The 13814-nt window shown below is 36.1% G+C and overlaps 1 protein-coding gene across 5 annotated transcripts in view; it reads right to left on the reverse strand.

The window, feature by feature from the left end:
- The window catches only part of LOC149270110 (LIM domain transcription factor LMO4), a 93289-nt gene that overhangs the window by 57254 nt on the left and 22221 nt on the right, over positions 1-13814 (reverse strand). For all 5 annotated transcript variants that reach the window (XM_089465702.1, XM_089465703.1, XM_089465706.1 and 2 more), the window contains exon 3: positions 3950-4103. In XM_089465702.1, the coding sequence (XP_089321828.1) occupies positions 3950-4103 (154 nt within the window). The remainder of the gene's footprint in view (positions 1-3949; positions 4104-13814) is intronic.

Consider the following 13814-nt stretch of genomic DNA (forward strand, 5'->3'; position numbering starts at 1 on the left):
ATCTAACCAACCGTGGACAGCTAAAAGCTTTTGTAATGGAGGAGTGGCAGAAGATACTCCTAGAATATATCCAAAACTTGGTCAACTCGATGACCACTGTGTAAAGTGTTTCTTGACAGTCTGTATATACTTTGTGGGGTCTGCTACGCCTCCTTCTGCCTGTTACATACATTTCAACAAAACCATTATACCCTGATTTCCCATTTTCAATGGGTTCAGGATATAAAAAGAAAGCTTGACGAATCTGACAAAAAATGCAATTGACTTAGAAATTGATAAATATTATGCCACACGCTATAATTCAAACTTGTCTCTTCTTAAATTTTTGGCAGGAGGCAATGAGCCTTAAATTGTTGTAAGTGGTGGCCAAAAATATTTTATGTATTCCGGTAAGCTCTGCAACAAGCGAGCGAGTATTCTCCTCTTCTGGAAAAATTTTAAATGAAAGGCGAACAAGGCTATCAAGCGCAAAACTTGATATGCTCCTTTTCTTATATAAAACAAGTAAGAAAGCTCTAGTCCGTCCGTATGAGCAAAAGGATCTCAGAAGATATAAGAGAAATTTGGCATGCATACTCGTGTATACCATAGGCAGTACGAGTTTGCTTTATTTTTTCGATAACTTATCCGATAACTTTTTATCGAGAATAATCGAAAAATCGACATGGCTTTTTCAGCCTAGTTTGAACACTTTTAAACCTGCAGACTTCAAATTTGCGTTGTATATAGAGTTAATAGACACGAAGATTTTGTAATTTACAGATTTTGGATACCACGCCCCCTTCGCCCCCAATTTGTAAAAAACGCATTTTAAGTACTAGAGACTTGTGCTTTGGAATGTACACACATTTTACGCTCTGAGAGTTTCATTAAGATTGTATGTCTACAAAAGAAATTATTCAACAAATAAATTGTCATAATATTGCCCATACTGCAGCGCAGCCCAAGCGCAACCGCTGCTTACTGCGCAGCTAGCAGAGCGCGTGCTTATAAGTGTATGTGTATGTATGTGTACATAGAAGAAGTGCATGAGCTTGGAGGGTTCAGGAGGGTTCAGGGTATCTCCTAGTCGAGCAGTCTCGACAGGAGCCTTCTTACTTGTTTAAAGTTTAAAATCATATCGATATTTTTTGTTTGCTTTTATACCCTGAACCCATTGAAAATGGGAAATCAGGGTATAATGTTTTTGTTAAAAGTATGTAACAGGCAGAAGGAGGCGTGGCAGACCCCACAAAGTAGCAGAGCACATTCTAATACGTGCGTGTGTATGTATGTGTGCCGAAAACATGTGCAGAGTGATTAAAATATCAGATTAGAGGGTTCAGGTGTCTCCTAGTCGAGCAGTCTCGACTAGAGTCTTCTTAATTGTTTATTATTATTATTATTTTTTATTTTATAAAATATCGATACGATGTTTTTAAAATATTCGACAGCCCTAGTATATTAGTTAATTGACAAGTACTCAATCATTCACGTCACCTTCAAATATTAATTAAACGTTTTTGTCAATAGCTTTAAAAAATAAATAAATAAATCTCCATCATTCTTGTAGATCGGGATCATAACATTGAAGTGCATATGCCAAAGCACATGTCTCTAGTATTTGAAATACGCCTTCTAAAAAATATGGCGGAAAATATATAAAGTATGGTCGAAATTATATAAAATATATTTAAGATTTGGAGACTGTAGCTCTAAGGGTTTAGGACATATAATCAATTAACTAGTTTTTAATAAAGGGTTTTAACCGATAACAAAATATCGGGAGAAGATATCGATTTTTCCATATGCGCGTGCAATACACGGATCTAGAGAAAAAATTTCAACTTTCCACCTTTTATATCTTCGATTTCGACGCGGTCATACATACGGACGGACGGACAGGAGTAAATCGACTCAGCTTGTCACCATGATCAAGAATCTATATACTTTATGGGATCTGCCTCGCCTCCTTCTGCCTGTTACATAAATTTAACTAAACCAATTACCCTGGTTTCCCATTTGTATTAGGTACAGGGTAAAAAAGGTTTGATCGCTTATAATTTACTCATATACAATAATGGCTAAATTAATAGATGCTAAATTTTTTATTTTTTAAAGGGTAATTACGTCTATATTTTCTCATGTAATTTAAAAGAAAAAAACTTGAGTTAAAAAATAGACCTATCTTAAAATCATAATAATGCCAAAAAAGTTTTTAAAAAATTATAATGTTTGTAGAAAGAGGAAATAGGTAAAAACGTTGCATTCGGGCATTACCGAACGCGGAATACTCATTTACATCCCATCAGCAATTTAGCAGCTAAGTTTTGCTCTAATACTGCAGAAAATTCAGTTTTTCCCGATTTGTTACGTCCCTACTGGGTCAGTTCTTAGAACGAGCTAACGGTAGCCCACTGCAAAATTTGAATGCTTACGCTCAAAAAATGTGAAAATTACCACGATATACCATGTCCCTATAGAGTCGTAAAAATAATTTTTGGGTCATCGATAGAGGATATATACCCGTCGAGGCTTTTTGGTCTTGGGTGGTCAGCCCGAGTATATATACCAAATTTGAGGTCTCTAGCATTAATATAGCAGATTTAAAAAATCACTATATCTTCAATATTACCATGCCCCTAATGGGCATAGACATATTATTTTTTCATGAATCTTTATAGAATCATAGCATTAGCTTACGTGCACAATTTTAGCGTTCTATCTGTAAAACTCTAAGATATACTGTTTTATCCCATTTGCCACGCCCCCAATGGGCGTGATCTTGGTATTCGATGCGGGTCTACATTCCAAATTTCAGCATTCTAGCTCTTCAACTAATATAATTTCTGATATATAGGAAATACATTTTCCGATTTGCGGATCGGGAAAATTTCAACACCTTATAAATCGGAGATATGCACGAGTGAGTGCTCCGAATTTCAATTGTCTAGCTTCAATAGCGCCGACAAAAATTGCGTTAATACGGACAGACGAACGGACAAGATGGACATTGCATAAAACCAATATATTCATTTCACAAAAGATAAAGACAAGCGGGGTGTCCGGCGGAAAACTATCGTAATAGACGATTCCATTCTCTGGAGTGATGAGACGAAAACAGATTTGTTTGGGAATGAGTCAAACAGAAATGTTCGAAGACCAAATGGCAAAGAATTGAATCCTAGATATACAAAGACGGTTAAGCACGAAGGCATAATTACTTAGGCTACTTTTCATGGCAATCACATTCATCGAAATCACAGCATCATGGACAGATTCCTGTATAAAGAAATATTGAACAGTGTTATGCCACCATATGACAACAACATGCCTCTAAAATGGAAATTCCAATAGGATTTCCAAGACTAGCTGCTCCAATAAAACCCAATTACGGGAAAATATTCAGAAGGACTGGTACATCATTGCTGTGGAAATGTGTAGAAAGTTAATATCTTCTATGCCCTAAGGGATCAGCCAAGTAATTGCGAATAAGGCCGGACATAAAAGGTATTATATATATTCTAAATATTCCACAATATTTTAGAAATTTTAATATTTTTTTAAGTATGAAGTATGCCAAAACTTTTTTAAGCATTATTATTTTATTAACTTTTTTTTTTTTTATTATTCTAAGATATGTCAATTTTTGAACACAAAGTTTTTTTAAGTTACACGAGAAAAGGTAGACGTCATTACCTTAAAAAAATTGTTCACATCTATTGATTTAGCCATGAGTGTATATACTTTGTCAGATGTACCCAGGATAGTTATTTGGAACTGCTACTTATGTCCATCATTTAATAAATATCCGTTTTTAGTGAAATTTATTTTGCCCTGATATCCTATTTTAAATGGGGATAACAATATACATTTTGTTTATAAATGAAAAATAATTTAATACTTTAGTTTTTTCTAATCATTTTTTAAATCTGTTAAAGTTTTTTCTTTATGATCGCATCCACCATACCTGGAATAATCCTTTTTACAGAGTATTAGACCGCGTCTAGTAAAACAGCTTGAGCCAACGTCGGCTAACATAGCTCCACAGCAATGACATTTTAGGCAACTGTTGTGCCAATATCTGTCTAACGCATATAAAAGATATCTATCACTTATTTTGTCTATGAAAATACAAAAAGAAAAGAAACGAGTTAGTATATAATTTATGAATTCACATTAAATTATTAATTATATAACTAACAAAAATAAATTTATAATTAAATTCATAAATTTATTCAGAATGTAATCATAATGTTGAAATGGCTCAAATGTTTCTAGTACTCGAAATACCGTTTTTACAAATTGAGCCGAAATACGTAAATTACAAAATCTGTTTATTCAGAAAAGTATATTATTCTTATATTCTAAAAAAAAAAAAAAAAAAAAAAAAAAAAAAACAAGTAAGAAGACTCTAGTCGAGATTGCTCGACTAAGATATACCCTCTAATCTGATATTCTAATCACTCTGCACTTCTCTTCGGCAAACATACATATGTACATACACACGCACGTATTTGATCGCGCTCTTCTAACTGCGCAGTGAGCAGCGACTGCGCTTGGGCTGCGCTGCAGTGTGGGCAACATATAAAAATTTATTTGTTGAATAATTTAATTTCTAGACGTACAATCTTAATGAAACTTTCAGAGCGTAATCATATGGTGAAAATATATTCCAAAGCACAAGTCTCTAGTACTTGAAATACGCCTTTTACAAAGGTGAGGGTGAGGTGATGGATATAGAGGTGGCGGGTAAATTACAACAAAAATCGAAATTATATAAAATACATATAAGCCTACATTTAAAGTTTGCAAGCTCTAGCTCTAAAGGTGTAGGAGATATAATTAAATAACCAGCTTTCAATAAGGTTTATGATCGATAATAAAATATCGGGCGCGGTTATCGATATATAGAGAAAAACTCGATATGCGCGTGATATAAACGGACCTAGGAAAATTTCAAGTCTCTAGCTTTTATATCTTCTGAGATCGACGCCTTCACACATACGGACGGACGGACGGACAGACAGACGGACAGGGCCAAATCGACTTAGCTCGTCGCCCTGATCAAGAATGTATATACTTTGTGGGGTCTGCCACGCCTCCTTCTGCCTGTTACATATGTTTAACAAAACCATTATACCCTGATTTCCCATTTCCAATGGGTTCAGGGCAGTGTTTAAAAAATTGCGAACAGTTTTCGCAGTTCTGTTATTGCTAGAACTGTTGCTGTGAGCATTTTCGACAGTCGCAGTTGCTGCAAAAGCAAAAACATTTCTTGATCAGCAGCGCAGCGCTTCGGGAATCGACAGCTTCGGCATTTTTGAGAATGCTAGAACTGTTGCTGCGAGCATTTTCGACAGTCACAGTCGCAGCAAAAGCAAAAAACAATTCTTGATCAGCAGCGCAGCGCTTCGAACTGCGTTCACTGGTGACTGTCGCAGTCGCAGCTAGAGCAAAAACTGTCGACTGCCGAACAGCACAGCAGACAGCTTCCACAGTTTTTTCTTTGCTTTGTTTTGGTAACTTTTGTAACTGTAATTGCCGAAGTCACTTGCGGCATACTTTGTAGCAATGAAACAGATCGTAGGCGTAATCTTGTATTAATGTGCATCCGAGCAACAGCAAAAATAACGCGTAATAAACAATGTGATGTTTAGAAGTATTTTGATAACAATGAGGAAGGGGACTTTGCTACATATAAAACATGCAAAAGCAAACTTAAAACCAATGGAATTTCATATTTAAAAGCTCATGTTGTCAATGTACATCATTTGAAAACTACGCCTCCTTCCTCTGTCGGAAAACTCTTCTATTTGTTCGTCGTCTAAAATTATACGAAAACAAGTAAGAAAGCTCTAGTCGAGACTGCTCGACTACGAGATCCCCTGAACCCTTGGAGCAATAGATATTTCAATAATTTTTCGCGTCTTTCAGCTTACACAAGAAACACGCACACACACACACAGGCATACATATACACACACGCATACAGACACACACACACACGCATACATACACAAACGCATACACACACACATACACATACACACACACATACACATACACACACATACACAAACACATACACACACACATACACAAACACATACACACACAAGCACCCACGCATAAACACGCATGGGCTGCAGTGTGCGCTTACTATGAGAACTTAATTGTTTAATAACTTTTTTTATGGACGTACGATCTTCATGAAACTTTCAGATTATGATTATAACATGAATATACATGTAATTGCCAAAGCACAAGTCTCTAGTATTTGAAATACGCTTCTTACAAAAGTGATGGTGAGGGGGTGAATTTAGAGGTGGGGGGTAAATTTTAACGAAACCCGAAATTGTATAAATTGCATATAAGCATACATTAAAAGTTTGGAGACTCTAGCAATAAAGGTGTAGAAGATATAATTTTATAACTGGGTTTCGATAAGGGGTTTTATCGATAAAAAAAGATCGGGATGAGTTATCGATTTTTAATGATAAACTTGATATGCGCGCTGACTTTATGGACATTTTAAAAAAAATTTGAAGTCTCTAGCTCTTATATCTTCTGAAATCGACGCGTTCATACATACGGACAGACGGACAGACGGACGGACGGACAGACGGACAGACGGACAGACGGACAGACAGACGGACAGGGCCAAATCAACTCAGCTCGTCGCCCTGATCAAGAATATATATACTTTGTGGGGTCTGCCACGCCTCCTTCTGCCTGTTACATACATTTCAACAAAACCATTATACCCTGATTTCCCATTGAAAATGGGTTCAGGGTATAAAAATAAATTAAAATTGAAATAATCAAAAAGCAACTAATAAGGTCACACATTGGGCTCGTTACGGAATACTCCATATCGTTCAATGTGTTAAATTCTGATAATATGCGAAATATTTTAAGCCCAATTTGTGACGGCTTCAAGGCAACCGACGGAAAATCAAATCAAAAATAAAAAAATAAATAATCGCCATTATAAATAAATAATTAAAATGTTAATTTTCATTCATTTCGCAAAAACTGTGGAAGCTGTCTGCTGTGCTGAACGCAGTTCAAAGCGCTGCGCTGCTGATCAAGAATTGTTTTTCGCTTTTGCTGCGATTGCGACTGTCGAAAATGCTCGCAGCAACAGCATTCTCAAAACTGCCGAAGCTGTCGATTCCCGAAGCGACTGTCGAAAATACTCGCAACAACAGTTCTAGCAATAACAGAACTGCAAAAACTGTTGGCTGCAGAAGCACAGCACAGAGAAAATTTTACGACTGTTGCTGCTGTGACTGTCAGCTTTTCAAACACTGGTTCAATGTATGAAAACGAATTCAATTTATCGAATGTTCTTGACAAAAATGAAACGGAATGAGTTATCGGAAAAATATGATAAATTTATTCTACGTACTACGAGTATTATGCAAAATTTCAAGTTTCTAGCTCTTATATTTTCGTCGTTCATACGCACGGACAGACGGACATGGCTATTCAGTTCTTCGCCCTGATCAAGAACATATATGCTCTGTGGGGTCTGCCACGCCTCCTTCTGCTTGCTACATACATTTTCAAAAATCCATTATACCCTGATTTCCTATTTTCAATGGGTTCAGGGTATAACAAGTAAGGAAGCCTTAGTCTAGACTGCTCAACTACGAGATCCTCAGAACCCTTCAAGCAATTGATATTTCAATAATTATTCGCGTCTTTCTACTTACACAAGAAACATACACACTCACAGACACACATAGGTACGTACGCATAAACACGCATGGGCTGCAGTGTAGGCTTACTATGGGAACTTAATTATTTAATAACTTTGCTTCTGGAAGTACTTTCTTCATGAAACTTTTAGATTGTGATTGCATCATTAAAATGAGTGCATTTGCTAAAGTCTCTCGTATATGTACCTATGAATTTACATATAAAATTTGGCGCCTCTAGCTCTAAAGATGTTGGAGATATAATTTTATAACTGATTTTCGATAAGGTTTTTATCGATAAAAAATGAAGGGATGCTTTATCGGTTTTTGGGGATAAGCTAGATATGCGCGCTGTATAAATGGACATAAAAAAAATCGAACAGATCGACTCCTATTTCAGTAAATTTACCTTCGGTACAATCTTCATCTAACATTGTGCCAAAAAACTAAATAATTTACAATCTTTTCAGCTGTCTCTGATCTATCAAAATGTACGTGGCTTAAATTCTAAACTTAAAAATCTATTCTTGCACAGTTTCAGTGTACAATATGATATTATTGCATTCACTGAAACCTGGCTAAGTAATAATATTCATAATATTGAAATTCTTTCAGGTAATTTCACTACTTATAGACTCGATCGTTCTGTTCGCAGAGGGGGTGGTGTGTTAATCGATGTTAAGTCTATTATCCCCTCTCCAATCGCGCTTATTGTTTATCACATGTTCTTATATTCCTCCCTCTTCTGATGTACAAGTTTATGCTCAACATATTAATTGTATTAAAGAAGTTTATGAGCATGTAAATGATAGAGACTTGCTTCTTGTGTTAGGTGATTTTAATATTCCGAACACTTCTTGGTCATCGATTCGTAATGCAAATTACTTTATTCAGAAAATTGACCACTATCTTTTTGATGAATTGTTTAACCTGTCTATGTTTCAGATGAACTCTTTTTTAAACCATCTAAATCGCACTCTAGATCTTGTGTTTGTTAATCATGATTCGCTCATTAATGTCGCGAGATCAACTCCTTTCTGCTTACCAGATGATATACATCACCCCACTTTAGAGGTTTTATTAACTGTTGATAATCCTCCCACTAATACTCCAATGCATTCTAAACTTAGTCGCTGTTATCGTAAATGCAATTTTGTTTTGCTTAACCAATTAATTAATTCAACAGACTGGTCTACGGTTGATATGAATTTAGCAGCATCGTTTTTTTATTCTATCTTAAACGCTATTCTGGATGTTTGTGTCCCTCTCTGCCGTAATTCGCCAGTTTCAAATAAGCCACCATGGTTTACCAAGACTTTTTCGAACTTAAGAAACATTAAAACTAACTGTTTTAAAAATTATAAAAAGTCTGGTTCAAGTGTTGACTGGCAATATTCCATTGCCAAGCCAAACTTCAATCTTTTAAATTCTAGCTGTTATGAGAATTATCTCATACGTTGCAAACGTCAGTTTACTCGAGATCCCAAACAATTTTACTCTTTTGTAAATTTGAAGCGTAAATCTTCTGGTTTGCCGTCCTCATTTGTCCTTGGTGGTGAAAAAACTTGCAATGACCAGGATTCTTCTGATCTATTTGCTGATCTTTTTCAATCCACTTATTCTTCTGCTGATCTCTACTGCAGTATATCCATATCTATTAATACTCCTAAAGTTTCTGCAGTCTCTCTGCCTGCAGCCATTAGGACATTGAAATCATCTTACCCGGTGCCGATAATATTCCTAGTTGTGTGATTAAAGAGTGCAGTGTTTCTCTTCAGTCACAATTACTAAAATTGTTTAACTTGTCCTTAGATACTTCTGTCTTCCCTTCAATTTGGAAAGAATCTTCCATTAATCCCTTATATAAAAAAAGGTGGAATTATAGAGGCATTACGAAATTATCTGCTATTCCAAAGTTATTTGAGAAAATCATAACATCGGCCTTGCAGCATTTTTGCAAATCGATTATTCAACAATCTCAACATGGTTTTGTTCAAAATCGATCAACGTCCTCTAATTTACTTGAGTTTACTTCGCTTGTTAATGACAGTTTTTCTTAAAAAATGCAAACTGATGTTATTTATACTGACTTCAGTAAAGCATTTGACTCAGTACATCATCACATACTAATTCTTAAGCTTGAACGCTTAGGATTTTCACCTAGACTTGTGTCTTGGATTTCATCCTATTTAATGCGTAGAACCCAAAGAGTCTTGCTGAGAACTGCTACGTCTAAACTTATCTCTGTTTCGTCTGGTGTCCTTCAGGGTAGCCATTTGGGTCCATTGCTTTTTTCCCTTTTTTATAAATGACCTTCCTAGTTGTATCTCGTATTCTACTATATTTATGTATTATAGTATGTTGTATGTCATATAAGCATATGCTCACAGTATTGTAGTGTATACAATATATGAAGTTGACATATGCCCGAAATATAAGTAAGAGTATCATGCTCACAACATAGCAACACTTTATTGCTTTATTTATATTATAACAGCTATACATAAGTGCCGTAATATGATTGGTCACTTATGTACAGACCAGGCTGCAGCGTGGGATCTGCAACGTAAGCATTCTTACGTTCTTGTCCACGCCGCAGCTTAAACGCTAAAATGTATATGCCTTCTGCATATGCATTCAAACATATATACACACACATACAGCATGCTATATACTGCCATTCTGCCGCTGCTTTTAGCGACAGAATTCTTTATGTATTTTAGGCTAAGACTTTATTTGAATAAAATACGGAGAGCATTCGCTATCCATCAACCAAACTGTTTACATGGCGACCGTGACAGTTGTCACTCTCGTGCCTGTTTTATATTTTGATTAGTTAGTTCGATGGAAAAGCTGAAAATCTACGTAGTTTCGTGGATGCTTTGGAACTTATAGATTCCCTAAAGGGCAGCCACGAAGCAGTTGCCATAAACCTAATAAAGACAAAACTGAAGGGTCACGCACGTAATTTGATAAGTAATGAGCAGACAATTTCCGCCATTATTGCTAGCTTATCAAAGTCAGTTAAAGGAGAATCTGTAAAGGTAATATCTGCAAAAATCCTTAACCTTCAGCAAAGGAGCAAGACAGCCAATCAGTACACTCAAGAGGTGGCAACTTTGGCAAAGGCTCTCGAGGGTGCGTATATAAGCGATGGCTTAACATGTCAACTGGCAAACAGATATAGTACGACCCTAGCTGTAAAAGCCATGACCCAAAACCCAATAGATAAGGTAAAACTTATCATGCAGGCAGGAACGTTTAATACCATGAACGAAGCCGTATGTAAATTCGTCAACAGTTGCACTGAGGCAACAGGGCAGTCAAATGCTGTCCTGTATTACCAGAGACAGAACAACAGGGGTAACCGTGGGAATTACCACAGTCGAGGTAATAACCACAATAATGGTTACCAATCTAACAACACTTATAGTAGAGGACAGGGCCGATATAGAGACAACTCAAGAGGCCGTGGCAACTCGACAAGAGGTCACAACAATAGCGTAAGAATTGTTAAGCAAGCTTCGGGAAACTCCCAAACGCCTCCAGATACTCAAAGCTAAATAAAACAATATTTACCGTCAATTTGAGTCTCAATAACTTCGTATCCTTTAAAAATGTTGCAACAAATAAAAATTTAACTTTTTCATGACATCCAAACCAATAGAATCATAGACATTCGAGGCATAGGAGAAGGAATAATAAATTCCAAGGGAATAGCCTCAATTGAACCACAAACAGACAAATTTATTATTCCATACAAGTTTCACATACTTCGTTCAGACTTCGCAGTCCCATGCGATGGAATAATAGGACTAGACTTCATTAAAAGATTTAATTGCAGATTAGATTATAATAGCTCAGAAGATTAGTTTATAATTACACCACAAAACCTAACGTATCCCATTTACGTTCCAATAACATTTAATTCTGGTACTAACTCAACCCTTCTACCAGCCAGATCCCAGGTGATACGCAAAATAGAATTATCTTCAGTCGAAGAAAATATTTTAATTCCCAATCAGGAAATTAAACCGCTTTTGTCCGAATCTTAAATACAACCAGTACATAACAAATAGTAAACATAGATAAATTGAAATTTGAAACACTTTCAAACTACAATGTAGCTCAAAATTCCAAAGATAATAGAACAGAGTCCGTACTTAACAAATTAAAGAAGAATTTTCCACCTTTATTTAAAGAAAAACTTGAGAAAATTTGCACCCAGTATAGTGATGTTTTCGGACTTGAAACCGAACCAATCACAATAAACAACTTTTATAAACAAAAATTGCGACTTAAAGACGATGAATCAGTATACGTGAAAAATTATCGATGTCCGCATAGCCAAATAGAAGAAATCCAGCACCAAGTTGGAAAGTTAATTGAGCAAAATATTGTTGAGCCGTCTGTTTCATCCTATAATAGCACACTTTTATTAGTTCCCAAAAAGGCCCTTCCGGGCACTGCAGAAGAAAAATGGCGATTAGTAATTGACTATCGCCCCAGAATTGACGATATTCTTGATCAATTGGGTCGAGCAAAATATTTTTCATGCCTTGATTTAATGTCAGGCTTCCATCAAATTGAACTTGAGGAAAACTCAAGAGATATAACGTCTTTTTCAACAAACAATGGTTCGTATCGCTTTAAGCGATTACCATTTGGTTTAAAAATAGCGCCTAATTCTTTTCAGAGAATGATGACAATAGCATTCTCAGGTCTAGAGACCACACAAGCTTTCCTTTACATGGATGATTTAATCGTTATTGGTTGTTCTGAACAACATATGATTAAAAACTTAACAGATGTTGTCAATGTTTGCAGAAAACATAATCTGAAACTGCATCCAGAAAAATGTTCATTTTTCATGCACGAGGTGACATTCTTAGGTCATAAATGCACAGATAAAGGAATCTTACCAGATGACAAGAAATTTTACGTCATTAACATAGCTCGCAAAAAACTGTTAACACTTTTGCGTTGTCTGCAAAAAAGTGTCTTTCACTGACACAGTCAAAAAAACTCAGACAGAAACTGTTTTTGTCGCGTCTGGCTTAGCTCTCTCGCGCTCTGAGGGAGACAGTTGTTTCTGTTTTCGTTTCCTCAAGTCAAACACTGATCGTTTGCTTGAGTTAAATGAAGTAACGGTAAGTTGCGTTTGTATGGGTAATCACGCGCGATTGCTGCGTTCTTTTTGTATGTATGTATGCGTGTATTTACATGCACACGAAGGCAAAAACATTTTCTGCTGAGTTTGTTAGTCAAAGTGTTTCTTGCTGAGAGGCTTTGTGTGAGAGAAAATCGTGTTAGTTTTACGCGACACTCATATGAGAGCGTCACACGAATGAGTCATCGCATTGCGTCTGAGCGAAACAGAAGCTAAAGAAAAAAGAGAGTGACGCTCAGAGAGAGACGTGTCTACACAATTTTTTTTGAGTATGATGCGAGAAAGAGAATAAACGAAAAAACGCTCAACTCTCATTTGCAAGCTCTGGTCATTAATAATTATTCTGTCCCTACGGACGCAGAGAGCGCTAGAAGATTCATTGCATTTTGCAATTATTATAGACGTTTTATACGAAACTTCGCCGAACATTCACGGCACATAACAAGATTATGTAAAAATAATATCCCATTTGAATGGACAACGGAGTGTGAAAAAGCATTCCAATATCTAAAAAATAAACTTGTTCAACCAAATCTACTACAGTACCCTGATTTTAGCAAAGAATTTTGCATAATCACAGATGCAAGCAAACAAGCATGTGGTGCAGTTTTAACTCAAAACTATAATGGACACCAGCTCCCAGTTGCATTTGCATCAAGAACATTCACTAATGGTAAAAGCAATAAGAGTACTACAGAACAAGAACTAGCAGCAATACATTTGGCAATAACACATTTCCGACCATATATTTATGGCAAACACTTCACAGTTAGAACGGATCACAGGCCTTTAACATACCTATTTTCCATGGTAAAGCCAAGCTCAAAATTAACACGCATGCGACTCGAGTTAGAAGAATACGATTTCACAGTAGAGTATCTGAGAGGAAAAGACAATTTCGTGGCAGATGACTTCTCAAGGATAAAAATATCCGAATTAATTGATATGAACTGAAAAGT

This window comes from Drosophila arizonae, chromosome 3 (assembly GCF_054131065.1).
Source record: "Drosophila arizonae isolate 15081-1271.41 chromosome 3, UAZ_ARI_1.0, whole genome shotgun sequence".
Classification (NCBI taxonomy): Eukaryota; Metazoa; Arthropoda; class Insecta; order Diptera; family Drosophilidae; genus Drosophila; species Drosophila arizonae.